Below are 18,657 nucleotides of genomic sequence, written 5' to 3'. Positions count from 1 at the left end.
CGAAAAATTCACTTCGAACCGGTTGGATTCGAACCAACGTCTCCCAGCAAACCGTGGCAGACGCTATGCCAACTAAGCCACGGAACGAACCAACGGACCTCACGATTGTTCCATGTGTTTGTTGCAGATCTTTATTTTGGTTTATAACTACTTTTTGTCGAAGCACCATCTGTGACAAATCTATGAAAGTTTTTCTTTACTCAGAGAGGTACCTTTGTGACGGTGTGACCTCCTTACACCGTCATCTCACCTCTTTATATCGCCTCTCTCCGCTTGTATCCTATCATTTTTTATTTTACATGTATTTAAATTTTAAATTTGAATTGTTCCATCTTCCTTCACTTTCTCATTTTGTTTTCGTACCACGGTCACTCCCAGCTCGACCGCCACAACAGTCGAAGCTGTTCCAAATTCCATCGCGAATAATCGCTAATTCTGGTTCTTTACTACGTTTATAAACATTAAATAAGCTAAATCATGTGTAATAATTTATAACAGTCTACAGCCTTCGGGTACCTATATATATATATATATATATATATATATATATAGATATATCCTTCAAGATGTATATATATATATATATATATATCTGTAATTCAGTTACTCGACCCATTTAGGGCCCTTTCTTTAAACTTTACTTCTTTAATAAATTTTGTGGACCGAAACTTTCCCATTTCATTGCCGTGAACCTGTTCACGGCTAGTTAGAGTTACAACCCTTTCAACTTTACAGCTACCAGACGCTGACTAGAGATGTCACTTTAATAATTTGTAATTAAGTTTTTATTTAATGTCAGGAACAATCGAAAAAGATCGAACGCTTAGAAAAAAATCACTTCGATCTGGTTGGATTCAAACCAACGTCTCCGAGCTAACTGGGCCAGACGCTATGCCAACTAAGCCACGGAACGAACGAGATTTTATGAAACTTAATAGTGTCGCCACTGTAGCGCTTGTATAAGCGTCTAATTTGAAGAAAAATTTGAAAGAAAAATATACAATTTTTTTTTTAATAAAACAAGTTCTTAATAAAACTGTACTGATTTTATTTGAAACAATACACGTACACAAATGCACAATTATTTACAAAAAACTTAATTATAAGTCACTTAAACCACTCTAAAATGGAAAAATATTAACTTTATTGTAATATTCCTATTTTAAATCACTAATAAAAAATACATGATTTTTCGTAAAAATACCTCTATAAGGCCCTATTGGTGAATACGATCTAAATTCCTTTGTAATCTAATCGTAATAATTGTAAACACTGTACTATATTTACATAGTGCAAGCAATACGTCTAAAATTACCTATAGAAAATCAATTACTCCTAATTTAATATTTTGTCCATTGAAGTGGAATTTCATTACGTAAGGAACAGTTTTCATTAAAAGTAATATTAAGGAATATAGCTACTAAAAGTCATCTTTTGTCATGAGTGCATGGGTTTTTCTATTGTTTTCTTATGTTTTTTTTTTGTTACCTATTTCTGACGCTGTGGTAGCACTTAGTCATAAAAAACATTTCGTGTTACTTGAGAACAGCTCATCTAGTCGAAGACCGGCTGTCCGATTCTATGTTCAATGTTGAAGATTGATATAATCACTTTCTAGTATAAGTTATTTTCTTGTTTTATTTATATTTCTTGGTATATGAGCTCTGCTTGCTTAAGATGCCTACAGACTCACTCGATTTTTTTTTAGAACGACCAACACGTGCGGTCAAACAAAAAGAGTAAAGTCAATGCGATCAACACGTGTGATCGGACATTATCGAGTGAATGTGGTGAGACGCAGACGATCGATATCGTTTTTTTAGTAGATCGACACCTGTCAAAAATTGAGCAAATCTGTAGGTATCTTAACATAATAACTTTATCAAAGGTTTTCATGGGTGGACGTGTACATTGTAAGTGGGATTATACACGTCGCCGCGGCGTAAGTCACACCACGCGACGCGCCCATCCCTATCACAAAATGTGAAGCGATGACATATGAAAAAACGCCAGCGCCAGTGATGCAACGTGCGGATACATCCAAAACAAAACCGCTCATGTGAGATTGGCCTAGCGCATGACCTCTGAATGTAATATCGCACCCCTCACGAATGGCATAAGTGAAATTACGACAAACATGTTTATTGCTCCATTAGATACAGAAAATATAACCCACATTCTCTCAAATTGGAGGTCAGATACAGAAATATATAACCCACATCCTCTTCACATGTTTCTGTATCTAATGGAACAATAAACATGTGTAATGTAATTCCACTTATGCCATTCTTCCTGAGGGGTGCGATATGTAGATAAATACAATACTCATTGTGATGCCATTTCGCCTGCTACCAAAGCTATATCTACGAATGAAAGCAACGCAATATTCCATCAGTCCTGCAATGGGATCTACATTATCAATCGCGTAGTGCAGAATCAATAAAGCGTTATATTAATATTTACAATTATGCATGCGGACCACAATCCGCATGATAGAAAAAGGGATCCGATAACTCGATTGAAAGTAACGGGTTTACTTATTTACAATGTAAACGTGTTATTTACAAGTAGGAGTGTCAATGACACCGCAAATGTTTTTTGTTTTACTGATTTGCGGCGCACCAACTGATTATAACAACAACGGAAAGTGTGAAAACACTTTGCGGCTTAACTAACGATCGTTTGAATGAATAACAGAATTTTAAAACGCAGGAGCTTGTAAGCCTACTTGCCCTTCGCAATTATAATCAAGTTAATTGTCTTGTAATTAAAAGTTTCTGATTCATAACTTGGAAGTAAAATTTGGGCAACTTTAGGGCGCGTTTATTCGACACGAATTTCATCGCGCTCTCGCCGCGTGGAGTACGCGTTGCCATTGCGTTATTTGCGTCATGGCAAAGTATGCTCTATTTATTTAGCATTTACGTTTTAACTTAAATGAGCGTCCCGGCCTCGCGGACGAGGCTGGCTTGTCTTTGGTCTACGAGGCAACCACGCGGCGACCGAACGGCGGCCGGGCTGAGGCCACGCGGAGGCCGCACGGTGACCGCGCGATTGTATTATTCAGAGGAATTTGTTGCCTAATAAAATGCTGTTGCCTAGTAAATAGAATTCTGATTCGCCATTAATGTACGCGAAAGCGTTGTAACTGGACGGTCGCTGTGCGGCGTCCGCGCTTAAGGTCCACAAGCAAAAATATATTATTCTTTTAGAAAATGAAACTATTGTTTTCGGATTTCAATCGCGTATATTTGTTTGGTTTTCAAACAACCCAATAACATTTCGGGCATTTTAGAGGTCCCATGACTGCGGCAGACTAACCGATATTGATATTCAGTAATTATGGGATCTGTAAACGGCCCGAAACTTTGGTTTGCTAAAAAAATACACGCGCATTAGATCCATAAACAATAGCATCATTTCCTATGTGTAACAATCGCCAAAATCTAAGAACTTGATATGATATATTATTTTTTATTGATATGATAATGTTCTCATTTTTTTTTGGGTAAGTATTTTTTTTATTATATTCTTGGTCAGCTACCGTAATTACATGAAACAAATTATATAACTTTCCTGTTTAAGCATAAAAAGCTATAGACTACTTTCATTCGCAGAATCTGTAAACCTCTCTCCTGAAAAGTTGTTTATTTGCAGATATGGCCTTATATACTTTTAAACTTTCGTGTTGCATTGTACTATGATTGTACGTGACCACGGCCAGTACAACCTGGCCGAAACGTCGGGAAACTAGGTAAATACCTATTCGTATGTAAACGCATTTATTCCCGTTTCCAAATGTTAGATATGGCCTTATTATCCCAAGGGTGCATTTGTCTTAACATGAAAATGCCAAAAGTATGATATACGAGTGTACATAATAAGTTTGTGGTTACTTTTTAATGCTCAATAAAAATAATAGTCACTTTCAAGTTATGGATTCCACTAAACTGTGCTTAATTGAGGAATTATATACTAAGCACTTTGTAGTTTATCTAAATAAAAATTGTGTTTCAATGACGTGCGATTATGAGTTAATTAAAACACAACTTCCCAAAACCTAAAAACTTTTTCCGCTATAATTATAACAACATTTCCACACTTCATCACATCACGATAAACCGTGTCGATTCTCCTCCCGCGCTTAATTGAATTTAATAGTGATATGGGGATCCTATTGGTCCGTTTTGTGACCTTTGTTCATTTGTTCCCAAAAGATATATTGTGTTGTTCAAGGCGGGGCAGCAGCAACATTATTAGCAACTATTTCGGAGACGTCATCAGCAGCGTCGGTTTCGCTCTCTTTGAGAATAGGCTCCTCTGGCTCGTCCCTCCATAGAGCTCGATACTTCTTTGCTATGACTTCCCAATCAACTACGTTTTCTATTCTCGTCATATTGTTGAAGCTCAATTGAGATCCAATGGGACTGAGGTGCACCACGGATAGGCGGGTTGAATCTAAAAACATAATTATTTTTAATTAAGATTGTATGAAATTTTGTGATTTCTTATAAATTGGAAATGGAACTATTTTTTCGGTAATTATTTATAATATAATCCGCCATGTTTTTTTTACATGATATTCATATATTTTTTGGTGAAAATACTTCACTAGTTTGTTGTTATTATTGATACAAAATTCCTTCAATCCAATTCAGCCGGATTGACATTTGGTACTAACAAAAAAAATTTGCTTAAAATCGAGCGCGTGTGTAAAGATCGCTATTGCATCGCGTTTACATTGCTGCTAAACGTAACCGTGTGTAATCGGTCTTAGATTCGAAGAAAAATAGTTTCATTGCCTATGTGTAACAATCGCGTAAACCTAAGAACTCGATATTCGAGTAATTAAATACTTAAGACAAATACAATTAAAAAGATAGTACCTAAGTTCAAATAAAGTGTATAAGAACACGACAAGTTTTGTTTATTACAGGAGTTATATACAACAACGATTTGAAATATAATTAAATAGCACATTGTAAAAGTAGAATGGATAGTAGTGATGCTTAAGCCATCTCTTGCCCAGGGTTATCGGTAGGTAATAGCAACATTTTTCGTCCTTCGAGACAAACTAAAGCGTCTAATTGGTATTATTGTCAGATTGTAATTTTTCTTCAATAGTTTATCTTTCTAACATTTTTTCGCGGGAAATCGATTACATCTGGCCATTTTGAAACTCACATAGGTACTTTTATTACAACCACGAACTAATAATTTTATGAAAATGGCGAGTTTTTGTATTAACGCAAAAACTCTAACTCATTCAGCCTTGTTTACAAATACACACGCGTCTTTGAACTCCAGGTTCTAGAATAGTAAATTATACTCATGTGGATTTACCGCTTTTTAATTAGAAGCTAACACATGGAAAACAAATATTGATTTATATTGTATTAAGCTTAGAATAATAACGCATAGAAACCTAGTCCGCACACGCTAAGTGAGGCAAATCGAAGCGCGCCCAATGGGCCTACACGAGCGTACGGGCCTTCAGTGCTCAAGGTCAACTTGCACCGCGAACAGCTCAAGAATTTTAGCTAAAAATGACGAAATGTGCGGTAAATGAGTGTAAAAATACGTCAGACAAACATAAAATAGATACTAATATCATATTCCACAAGGAAGTAACGCGTTTCAACTTGTATTTTTATATAAATATTCACTAAAACCGAAAATTAACCTACTACTAAAACTAGCCTACATGAATTTGATTTTTGCCTCACTTGTGACAGTTCGTTTGATATGAAACTATCATTCTATGCGTTATTATTCTAAAGTATTAAGTATTTGAAATTGTCTCTTCATTATAACCAATACCTAAATAAATAACACCGTTTTTTCTTACCTTTGGGCACAACCTGTCCTCGCTTGACTTTGGAGAGCCACTTGGCGCCAGCTTTCGATCTTGCGCTCATCTGGTCCTGGCGGTTCAGACCAATCATGTGCACCAGACTTGGTCGCTTCTTCTTAGTCATTCGCTCCTAGGAACATTTTTTTTTTTAATTAATGGAAAATTAAACAACATTCATCCCACAAATAGACATATTGAATATTATAGGTACCCTCAGACAAATTGTTAGCTAATGTTTAAATACAAAACGTGTCGTACATCCACGTCACACTTTCTGCCAGAGAACAATATTATTTTTCAAAATATTTTTCGGAATATTTACAGAATTTTTCATTAAAAGAAATAAATAACAACTACTTATGTTATAGATTTTATTATTATTATCTTGCTCTACTAAATTTTAAATGTTAAACCGCAGACCCTCTGACAACTTTGGAAGTGAATAGTATCACGAGATTAGAGGGCTTAACGTACTATCATAGCATTTTCTAGATTAAATAATAATATCTCAACGACAATATCATTGACGTTTCTTTGTATAGATTAAAAAAAACTTTTTAAACGTTTCTGTTGTTGTGTAAATGTAAATATCCGATATTTTATCGTGCAATATTATTGAATATTCGAGTATTGTATCGTGATATATTATTTAGTAATTACACGATGTAAAGGAGGGAGGTTCTCTGTACCGTAGGATATGGTTACCAATACTCCAAGTTGTTGAGAATATTTATTTTCCACCTTGTATGTCGCCAATACAATTTCACCCTATATGCGGAAAGTTTGGGCAATTGTTCCTAAGAAGGGACTCACTCCTGGAAACCGTTCCGCGAGATGATGTTTATTCACTCTATATGATGGACAATAATATTTCACCCTATATGAGCGTACGAAATGTCAGTTCCCAAAACGGGACTCAACTCCTAGTTCGCCTTACTGAGCTCTCTGTATTCTCAGGTTTCTCTTCACATTAACAAAATTGTGTTCGAGTCACCTTTCGAGGGAAAATCTTAAGACCCCGATTCAGAAATAACGCCATATTGGTCAATGCCATCTAGCGGATTCTTAGGGAACTAAAAGTGAACAATCTGCTTAAAGGCCGTCTAATATATAAAGTAGGTTTGTTACAACGATAATAGACTTGAATATTTAAATAACAAAAATTGCCACTAGTCCGAAAATGACTGTCTTACATCTTCCGTAAATTTGACCCTCATGCGTAATATAAGTAACTTTTGTTTTTAAAGCATTTTCGTAACTTTTGAGGACGTTGAGTTTTTTTAAATTTAACTATATTTATTGTAATTCCTAAATAGTTTACGAACACACCCAAATTAGACAATAAAGTAACTCAGAGATGGCGCAAAAATGAAATCATTCAATTAACTGGTTATTTCTTGAGCTTGCTGACTTTATTATTTTTAGGATTTAAGATTATATGTATGTATCATTTCGATGCCTTACTTTCTCAAACTCGTATTTTGTAAAGAGTGATTATTCAGGAAATGGCAAAACTTTCTATTTATTTAAATTTCTTATCAAGGGGGTTAATTTGGATGCATTACTATAAGAATGGGCGAAAGCCAGTGTGTGAAAATGAAGGAAATGTGATGTAGAATCTGCCTGCAACATTTGTATATACAATCCATTTTTAGCATTGCAGCAACTTTGTGCTATAAGATACGAGTTTGAGAAAGTAAGGCGACAATTTACAGTTACAATTCTGAATTAAATTGTAACTTGTGTACATTGACTTACAAATAAATGGACGACGGGTCTAATACAAAAACCACGAAAAAAATGTCCCAAGTCAACCTATTCGAAATTTAAATTGTAATGTCATCGCAGTATCGCGCTGTCAGTAGAACAAATGAAGACTAAAGCGGAGGTAGCGCTCTGTATACGATTTTAGCGCCTTACAAGTGCGGACACTTTTTAGCGCGGACCCGACGTCCATATAATTGTAAGTCAATGCTTGTGTAGCAAAAATGTAACTTATCAGGTAAGGAAATGAAGTTTTCGACTCAACAACACTGGAAACACTGTTTACAGATCCTATTGTCATGGATTATTGGTTAAATAACAAATCTGGGACCTTGTGTGCCGGCACGACACGTTGGTGTGTTTGAAAAAACAAATACACGCGATTTAGATCTGAAAAAATAGTTTCCTTTCCTATGTGTAACAATCGCGAAAACCTGTCCGAAGAACAGAGTCCGATGTGATTATATAGCGAAAAGAGAATAAGTACATTACGAGAATAATTTCGTTATTCAAACTAAGGTCTAGGTAAAGGTGTTTTGAGAATTTATATATCTCATTTCGTTTCGGAAATATAAAATCGAACAACGGACGATCTGACATCCACAGCGAAGAAGAACGGACGAAATGTGTACTATGTCCTTAGAACAAGTAGTCTTGCACATAGATCTTTGTTCTACGGATGAGTCGAAAGACGTAACTTTCTAGAAAAATGTTATTTATTTAACAGGATTTTTGGATGTAGACTCGGTGATGACATGGTTACTAACACTTTATTGGTTATTTCGCAAGTTTCATTGAACCGACTGGTGCAATGAATCCTTGCTAGACTTTGTTTTGCACCATCGGATCGCATTTTTACATCGCTTATCTTCCGAAGACACATCAAAATATAATGGGAAAAGCACCAGAGAACTCATTTATTTCTATTCAATTATATATTTCACGATAGAATTACACGATGTAATTCTACCTTCCCTTTTCCATCATCGGGGAACTAGACTATGGATTGTAATTCCCTGCCTACAGACTTATTCCTTGAACTTGGGCCTTTTCAAGGCAAGAGTGAATAGGCATTACTTAGATTTGCATGCTCCATCTTCAACCTCATCGTCACTTTCCATCAGGTGAGATAGAGGTCACATGCGCACCTATTTTTTATGCCAAAAAATAGAAGGAGAATTACCTTGCATCTCGCGATTAGCCACATGAGCCAAGTGGTGACGAGATTAAGCGGCGCGGGCGCAGTATTGGTGCGGTGCATGTTGCGGATTAACTTCGACAGACCGTACTTCCACTCGATGTCCGATTGTGCCTAGAAATTACACTTTTTTAGTAGATGATCATAGTTTTATTGGTTTGACTGAATTGCAGATTTAGAAGTGCAAAGACTAGGTTTCGTACAAACTGCAAGGGGAACAAACCATTAGTTTATTTCTATTTTATTAATTTATGCAGGAACGCACACAAAATGTATTCAAATGTATCTTTAAAAGTGCTGTAATAGAGCCTAAAAGGAATTAATAATTCAAAAGAGGAAGAGAGACAGCGAGGAAGAGAATCACCATTATTTTTACTCAAAATCAGACTTTTTGATTACTTTTGTTACTATATCTAATAACCACTAAATCTTTAAAGCAAAGACTATGAAATATGTATCTACTCTACATTATTTTCAAAGTTACAAAATCAAGTGTTTAATGTACCTAATACAAATAGTGTTATCAAATTAACTATGTCATTGCCTTCAAAATTAGTGCAAACTCGTGTCAAGATCATTAAAAATTTACCTAACCGCGAGTTCTTTATAAGCTTAAGAATAATATCGACGTAGGTAAATACTGTTATTTTCTGATAGAATAAAAAAATACTTCAAAAGATGCCTACTTTCTTTTACTTTGATTTATTTGTACATGATATTATTTAGATCATAGTTTCCCAAAGTTGTCCCTACCGCCCCCAGTGGGCGCTGAAGAGTCCTATGGGGGCTGTAGCAGTTGGGAGGCGTTGATGCTGTCATTTGAAATAAAAAACCTTAATTATCTACCTATAAACTACACTACATATGTACATATATTTTCCTTTTCCTTTTTTTGTGTTACGTTAATATAAAAAATACGTGTTTTCAATTGTATTTTGTGGTGGTGGGCTTTGAAATTTTATTGTTTTGCCTAAGTGCCTTGCCTAAAAAAGTTTGGGAACCTATGCAGTAGATGCTAATAATAATTTTAAATGATAATAATACTTCTTTATATATTTTTTTTAATTTTCATTACTTTACGTAAAGTCGTGTGATACGGATAGTCTCATAATTATTTCAAATGCTTCTCGTTTTACCTCAAACCTTCACGTCCTAGGTTATACGTTCAAAGGATCTTGGTCAGTCAAGCAAGATAAAAAGGTATCGCCACACCTTTGCCTTGTAGCCTCCGTTTTGCAACGGAAATTGTAGGTACCTTTCCTTTTGACCTACTTCCATACTGGGCTTAGTATGCGAGCTATTCGATAGGAAACATGAATCTTATCGAAAATATTATATACAGCTAGCTGTATTTTATAAAAGAGATTTTAGAAGTGATATTGTAAACTTTATTATAATGAATTGTCCACGTTTTGTTCCTGTTGGGAAAGAAATGATCTTGATAAAATTTTAGACACGATTACGAATGTACAATTTAACTTTGTGTATTTACCTTTTATATGTGCAAGAAATTTTGAATCATTGTTGTTTAGGGCTTTTATAAGTTATTTGATTAGTCAACTCACAAATAATGTACACTATACACGTAATGTTTAATTTTTTTTATTAGAATTCAATTATTGTATGCGTGTCCTTTGTTAGTGCTCATCAGGAATGCGCAAGGTGTCGGCAGCGGCAGCACACACCAGAATTAATCAGTTCACGTATACGATACCTGTATCCTCTGGTAGGTGTCTGACATCATAGCAATCAGTAGGTTAATCAGCACCACCACCGACACTAACATGTAGATGCCAAACACGATTTTGAACAAGTAATTCGTCCACGCGGGCTGCATTACGCTGTCGTTTCGGTGCACTCGCGTCTGCTCAGTCGTCGTCTGACCGAACACCGCGAAGAATAGCAACTCGAACGAGAATATCGGATTCATCGTCACTGCGAACAAATTCAAACATCCCGTTGTTGTTGGTGTTACCTGTATGCGCTGATAAGTGTCCGACATCATCGCAATAAGGAGCGTAATGAGCACCACGACCGACATCAGTAAGTAGCTCCCGAAGATAAGCTTGAACAGGTTCTGTGTCCACAAGGGGCGCACGTCGGAGATGTAGTTCAGGTCTGAGAGCGTGATCTGGCCGAAAATGGCGAAGAACAATTTCTCGAACGCCTCGTACGGTGACAACGTCGCTAGAAGACAACACTTGATTGGACCAAGTTCTGTTCTATGAAATACTACTCGACATTGACTTGGCGAGGGAGAGGTTGATGCAACGAATACTGTACTGGTTCAGATTCAATTAATATGAACTTTTGGTTTCCATAATATTTACTTTGATTGTCATTGATGTGCTTCAATCTGTCCCAACACCGATTTCGACTAAAAACCAGACTCACTAACAATCTAAAAGGTCAACTATATTGACATTTTGTGTGTGTGGAAGGGGTAGATTCATGTATGTAATGGTTATGTCCAATGTTCAGTTTTAGTGTTCATAAAGTTCACAGTCTAATAATGCGAACAGAAGTTTATTTCGTTGTGGGCTTATTATTTGTAAGTAGGGTGTTTTTTGACTGATTATGTAAGTACTAACTGGGTAATATCCATCTAGTTCTGACGTATATTGACGTTGCATCAATCCACCCATTCCTCTAACAGCAGGTGAGACGACACGGTAGCTGGCAGCGGACGGCGTCGATGTGATAGCGACACGCGCCTCACGGACATGTACCTCACAAAATACAGCGACAGAATCAGCAACATCACTGGTGCCGGTCTAGCGCGGACACAAGCAGCCGCATGCGCAAAAAAACTGCTCCATCCAATGCGGTGAGGTCGGCCACTCATTCCACTACTCTAACCCGTGACGTGACCAATGCATGGTCTGTATCCACATCCAATCTGCAACATACCCCAAGCGGCAGATGCCAAGCAGAAGATGCATTGTGAGACATTATCACAAATTCTAACCAGCACATTCGCACCCCCACCATAATTTACGATTTCTCTTACGAAACATAGATCATAAATTAAGGCAAGCTGTGTGTCATATTTTACATGGCCCTATCACATTCCATTTTGTGTCAGGTTGCAATCACAGATATCTATGAAACAAAATATAATGTAGTATCAAAAGAAAATTTTTTGATAGACGATGATAACATTCTCGATGTGACGATAAACATTCAAGGCTGTGTGCGGATGCAGGGACCGTTCCAACATAAATGAGAAGAAGCACATCGAGAGGTAATGCGATCATCGGAACGTGGTGACATTAAAATACACATAGATAATTATGAAATATTTGCATCAGCTTTCTAACTCTAACTTACGCCCCGTAGGCCCGCCTTTCCGTCGGTAAGATGCACTGTCATCGATTGTTTGTCGTTTCATTCGTAGACTATGATCTATTGTATAACAAGTCATAACAATCAACATTAAATCAATCCCTTTAATATACATACCCATTTTGATTATTACAAAAATATAAGATATATATTTGTAAATATATAACATTTGAAACTTGAAAATGATAATTTTGCTTTGTGATGGTGAAAGTGCAATGATGTAAGTGGTGTAGGAAAAGGACTCACCGTCGGAAAAGATCTTTCTCCTCTGTTGTCGTGCATACTTATTGTCTTCCGCCTTGTGAATATTCCTGAAGGGTTGGTTAAGCGCGACGATGTGCATTGAGAAACCGAACACGAAAATTGCTAACACGGCAAGAAACCGGCCCAAATCTTTCATCAGGTCACCGATAATGATCGCCCAAGGACCGAAGAGGTGATGGAAGGATAAGAAGTCTAAAATCTGGACGCAAGCCAGCAAGAACGATAAGGCTAAGCATTGATTTCTGCAGTACATAAGAGTAGGCCAATACTTGGGCTGAACGAAAATCCACCCAACGACATGCGTCGCTACACCTATCATGCCTAATAACAATACAGCTATTTTAATCCATCCTAATCCCGACTTGTCACTGGGATTGGTGAGCTCAAAGAGCAACAGCCCGCTCAACCACACAAGCAACATCCATTCGTACCACCGCGGTACGAGGCTCTCCCTAAATATAGAACTATAAATAGGAGTTATCGCTACTAAGGCTAGCAATACCATGAGGTATATATGAGACGTTAAATACGACATGAATTTCATTATTGGAATCTTATTGTATTTATGGCCTAGTGGAAGAGAAAACACCAGCCAAACTGGTGGACAGATTATGAATGCGACAAAAAGGAACATAATTTGGAGGCCCGTCCATTTGAGACTCCCTCGCCAGAGTTCCTGTAACAAACCAATTTCATCATTAAGGCCAATGCTTGAAAGACTCCAGGCTTTGTTGCTAAAATATTTAAAGTTACCTATTTTTTACCTGAAGATATCTCTGAACGACTGTGTGTGCTATAACTTCCTTTTGTTCATTCTCAATGAGCACATCCAAGAACTCGATGTTTCTATTATCAGTGGCAGTAAGGATATGACCAGCGGAGTCCGCGCCAGCGGCCAGCGCCAGCAGCTCCGTAGCCATCGCCTCGCATTGTTTACCAGCAGCTATAAGATCTTTGGCACGCTCCTTTTCCTGTTTAGGTATGTAATACTCATTAATATTTATTTCTACGTCTTACTCATAAACCGCAGTTCAATCACTCACCTTTGTAGATAAATTGATGTAAATGTTCGATAACTTAGCGGCAGTGTCGACCGGCGCCGGTGACACCAACACGAACTCCTCTATTGGAATGTTATTGTGATTCTTTGAGCAAACCATTAAGTTGTAGACAAATCTTTTATCGTCCATCAATGATTGCGTATCGTGTTCCTTATGTAATAAGTATTCTAATACGTCGTTGTGATTTTCCGAAGCCGCGAACCATATGGGGGCACAGTTTAGATTCGTTTCACTCTTTGGTGATGCTCCCGATTCACAGAGCAGTTTGACAACATTTAAATGTCCAGCTTTAGCTGCGCAATGTAGAGGAGTCCAGCCATTTTTATCTGTTGCATTGATTTCAGCACCCTGACCCAGTAACACTTCCACCATCTGATAGTGTCCGTATGTGGAAGCTATGTGTAGACCAGTTTTGCCATGTCGGTCTGTACTTTGTAATAATTCTGCAGATCTACTAAGAAGCAGACCAACAATTGACATGTGTCCTCCAAAACATGCCAGATGAAGGGGGTTAAAGCCCTGAAATACAAAATAATTTTTGTATAAACAACCTTTTCTAATTTACCTACCTCAATTCACATTAAGCAAAAGGTCATTGATCTAGCACAAATATTTATCTAGTAGACCTGAATAAACGTGACATTTTGGTTTGCTATTTATTACTACTCACAAAGTGTCTGAGTAATATTGACTTACATTCTCAGTAGTGGCAGCATCAGCTTGCACACCAGCGGAGTTCAATAGTAACCTCACTACATTCTCATTGCCATTATACGCAGCCAAGTGTAGAGGGGTCAAACCGGATTCTGCCCCTAATACTGGTACTAGAGACATGCCTGTAGGAGCTTCTGATTTTACTGTGCCGGGCACAAAGGACAGCAACTCTCGAACCGTTTCTGAAATAAAATTTAGATTTCACAGACAAACAGTCTTTAACCTACGTTAGGTGTCGTTAGTTCTTTAAAATAGATAAGTGTTCTTTCTTTCAGAAGTTAATCGTTCTTACCAGCTTGTCCATAGTAAGCAGCAATATGGAGCGGAGTCAACCCTAACTTTTTACTGGACGTCCGCAGGGTATTTGTCGATCTCATTACATCTAACACGTTTGTATGTCCATGCTGCGCTGCCAAATGTACAGCTGTAAGACCTTGTCTGTTTTCATCAGTACATGAGGCTCCAGCCCTTACTAAAGTTCTTACTACATCTGCGTGGCCGCCCTCAGCAGCTAATTGCAATGCAGTCGAATCATTTAGTTTATTTCTTGCAGTTATCACACCAGTACGATCAAATTTCATCAGTTCCTCTATCACTTTCACCGAACCCTGAATGGCTGCTATGTGAGCACAAGTGTTTCCATCTTTTGTCGTTGCTACGACTAAGTTTGGATGCTGTTGTAAGAATAGCTGTACTACTTCAGAATTATTATTCTGTGCAGCTGCGTGAATTGGTTTTTCACCCATTTCATCCGTTGCATCAATATTTGCTCCCAGTTCAAGTAGTAATTTACAAACCTCCATTTGACCACTAGCAGCAGCCAAATGTAGCGGAGTCTGTTTCTTCAAAGTTAACACGTCAATCATTGCATTATGGTCCCTTATCAAAAACTTTACTAAATGTGCATAACCATTCATTGCTGCTAAATGTAGTGCTGTCCGTCCATTTCTTGCTTTTGAGTTTATGAACGCTTTATTCGTCAGCAACGCATCACAGACTTGTAAATATCCATGTTCAGCAGCTAAATGTAAGGCTGATCGGCCTTCGATATCGAAAACATCGACTCTAGCATGATTTGCTAGTAAATTATTCACAAGTTCCATATGTCCTCTATGACAAGCAATTAGAAGAGGTGTCCACCCGACGGAATTTTGTCTGTTCAGCGCTCTACCAACATCAGCAGCGGACATGTGAGTGATCATTTCGCTCATTACTTCGTTGTTTCCTGCCATAGCACAGAAATGGAATGCAGTTTCGTGATTATGTTTTGTTGTAAGCGTTACATTAGCATTGTTCTCTATGAGGCATTTAACAACATCTTTGTCTGCTCCAGGTATTTTAACTTCTTCCTTTGTGATTTTGCATGCATAATGTAAGGCACTAGCCCCATCATCGTCGACGGCATCGATGTAGGATGTTGCGACGCTTTCACCTTTGCTGTCTTTTACAAAATTTATAAGATGCCCAACCACATCTGGTTTACAACTCCGACATGCCATATGCAGAGGAGTTTCACCGGTCTGAAAACAGTATAGATCAAAATATTAAATGTAAAAATGTAAAATTTAAATGCAAATATTATAAACTAATAGTGTTTAGAAAAAAATCAGTTATAAATATTTTTGTGGGAAAACAATCTGTATTTCTAAATTCAATAAATGTCTTAACGGCGTCTATTAGAATATTAGAAAAGAGGAAACTGAAAAATTTGTATGCTTTATGAGGCAGTTTTTATACAGCATGCATTTTTTTTGTAATAATATATTAATTGCTACCTTGGTCTTCCTTAAAGGATCTCCACCGTCTTCCAAAAGCAGCAATAACGTAGCCAGGTTTCCAAACTTAGCAGCTACATGGACGGGTGTCATTCCATCCTCGGTTGTCTTGTTTGGTCCAGCACCTGATTTCAATAGCATCAGCGCGCATTTGTCACCTGCCCAGGACAAGAGTTCTGCTATTATTTACTAACGATAAATTTACTACAGTGCGTAAAAACTTTTATTAATTTTAGTGGTGGTCTTAATTTTGCTGATATTTGTACTAAAATAGTTTTTGGATGCATCTATTTTGTCCTGCAATTTTCTAATATGTAAGTGGCACTACACAAGTAGGTAGAATAATATGTAGATCATTCTTGGTCAGATATTAGAGATTGTTAGTTGTTCTACACATATTAATGCTAAATACTAAAATTGAATTGTTCTACACACATAAATGCTAAAATTGAAGAAGATACTAAATTTTAGTGCAGCCTTGATTCATATCATCTGCCTTCAATTAAGCATAAAAAGTTAGACATATAAAAACAAAATGGGGTCGTATTTCGCTCATTCAGTTACGATAAAAATGGCAGATTCCGCAGTTAATAAGGAGAGCATAGATATGTGTTAATTAGTTAAAAGTATAGTACGTAGCAGAGTGACTTGAATGTGTGCATGCCAGGCGCGCGCCATTTACGGACGCACACATTCGTATCATCTCGCGGTACACTCGAGTTGCACAATGCGAGTCGCTCTCATTTTTAAAATATATTTATGTATCCTTGTGTATATACTATTCGGACCCTTGACCATAGGACTTATAAGTCCTATGGTCAAGGCTGACCGTCAGTCGCAACAACCATAAGACCTGTAAAGAGCACGGAACGTTGGTTTGTTTGACAAAACAAATACACGCGATTCAGATACGAAAAAATACTGTCATTTTCTATCAACAATCGAATAAACCTAAGAACTCTTTTGCATTTCATTTTTACTGGTATAAAAATGTCATAAATAATATGTAAGTACTAAATTTGACAAAGCTTATTGCTGTGTAGAACGAGAATACTGAGATGAATGCCTTTTTTTGCAAATTATGTTTTGCAACCCTAAGAGAACGCCTATAAAGCCCAAGTGTAGCGATGCAATCGCGCGTTTGTAAGTATCGATGCAGTCGCGCGCTTGCGTCGCTGCTTGCGAAAATCGCGCGCGTGGGTAAAGGTAGTAGTCATTAGTGACTGCATCGCTGGTAAAAGTAGCTTTGTGTAACCGCTCAAAGATACAATTAAAGTAACAATGTGCCAACCCTACGCTCCGAGTGCCGTGTAAGCATTCAGAGAGTTGGGCTATCTGTCTCATTATGCTATATTAATAGTGATCGGACGAGTTAAAAAGAACTTAAAGATACTTAAACATCTTATGAGTAGTGCTACAACTAACCATCTGGAATTCTGGCGGCGATGTGTAGAGGTGTTTCTCTCTGTTTACCGCCTCGTATGTGTACATCTGCGCCGTACCCTAACAACGTCTCCACTACAATTGGCTTGCATGACTCCACTGCTATATGCAAAGCTGTGTAGTTGTCCTGAAAGAGTAAGTTTAAAATTAAAGTTAAAATAATGGCGAGTGGATGACTCTCACATTTAAAATGTGTACTAAATTCACTTGGAAGATTTTTTGCTCTAATAGTATCATCAGGCGTTCATGAGAAGTGTAAAGAAATAAGGTAAGAGTTATATTTATACATGTACGTACAGTGAAAATCAGCTATGCTGAGTCTTCACACTTTTGTCCACATTATTGTTTTATTGTTTAATGGATGGCAATTTTGTGTTAAATATATATATAATTAGGTGCTTGGACAGACAATTGGGAATGAAGAGTAGTTTTATACAAGGGATAAACAATAAAGAATTGCTTCTTACATTGGTAGTTACATCGACACTCTCTCCTTTCTGTAATAACGTGTTGATGATCCCGACGTGACCGTACCGAGCTGCTGTGTGGATACTACGCGCACCATCCTGGAACCACAGAGCATATATATTATATTGAAACCTAAGCAAGCGAAGGAGTCTAAGTCGCTTCCCTATGCTTAAAAAGTAGAATAATGAGCGTAGCGTGGGTTTCAATGCACAAAAAGCACAACAACTTTGCTGCCGAGGTAAACACAACTTTTCACCTCACTATAGCGACGAAAATGGTACATGAACGAAAAACAGTTAAAGTATAACGAATCAGTTTTAATAAATAAAATTTGTTATCGTTGTCAATTTAATGTCAACAATAATAAGAATAAAATATACCAACGGATTTATATTACATAAATAATGTACGATAAATCGCCTAGTTCTCCGAGTCATTATGTTCTTTTTTCACCGAAAGAAAAAGTTACTAAAAAAAAACGCTTTTGCGTGCAGATTTCTAATGAGAAGGCTTTCGCCTTTCCAAGCTAGCGAGGTGAAAAAATTAATGTTTGCACATTTAACACTCTGGATGATGAGAGGGCAAATGTGCGAGCCTATGTAACAAAAGAAGTTATTAATTACTTCGAAGTGTTTGCTCTAAAAAAAGATGCTTTTTTGCGTTCACATTTCAACAATATTACTGTGACAACCCTATGAATTGGCACCAGACCATGAGGCATGCCTCAAGACATTTCGGGCTAAAACAACTCAATGAAGAGGTCAATAAATA

At 37.2% G+C, this 18,657-nt stretch overlaps 1 protein-coding gene across 1 annotated transcript in view; it reads right to left on the bottom strand.

The window, feature by feature from the left end:
- Positions 1-4,175: 4,175 nt before the first annotated feature.
- LOC113227156 (serine/threonine-protein phosphatase 6 regulatory ankyrin repeat subunit B) overlaps positions 4,176-18,657 on the bottom strand; it is a 35,788-nt gene continuing 21,306 nt past the window's right edge. Inside the window, exons 8-19 of the mRNA XM_026460034.1 lie at positions 17,886-17,984; positions 17,401-17,545; positions 15,976-16,133; positions 14,493-15,720; positions 14,183-14,382; positions 13,469-14,005; positions 13,190-13,396; positions 12,408-13,101; positions 10,792-11,003; positions 8,802-8,930; positions 5,849-5,984; positions 4,176-4,458 (exon numbers count right to left, since the gene is read on the bottom strand). Coding sequence (XP_026315819.1) covers positions 4,232-4,458; positions 5,849-5,984; positions 8,802-8,930; positions 10,792-11,003; positions 12,408-13,101; positions 13,190-13,396; positions 13,469-14,005; positions 14,183-14,382; positions 14,493-15,720; positions 15,976-16,133; positions 17,401-17,545; positions 17,886-17,984 — 3,972 coding nt within the window. The 3' untranslated portion in view covers positions 4,176-4,231. The remainder of the gene's footprint in view (positions 4,459-5,848; positions 5,985-8,801; positions 8,931-10,791; positions 11,004-12,407; positions 13,102-13,189; positions 13,397-13,468; positions 14,006-14,182; positions 14,383-14,492; positions 15,721-15,975; positions 16,134-17,400; positions 17,546-17,885; positions 17,985-18,657) is intronic.

This window comes from Hyposmocoma kahamanoa, unplaced genomic scaffold (assembly GCF_003589595.1).
Source record: "Hyposmocoma kahamanoa isolate Upper Pololo Valley unplaced genomic scaffold, ASM358959v1 202, whole genome shotgun sequence".
NCBI classification, from domain to species: Eukaryota; Metazoa; Arthropoda; class Insecta; order Lepidoptera; family Cosmopterigidae; genus Hyposmocoma; species Hyposmocoma kahamanoa.
The sequence above is the reverse complement of the archived record's forward strand: the minus strand, read 5'-3'. Positions and strand labels throughout refer to the sequence as shown.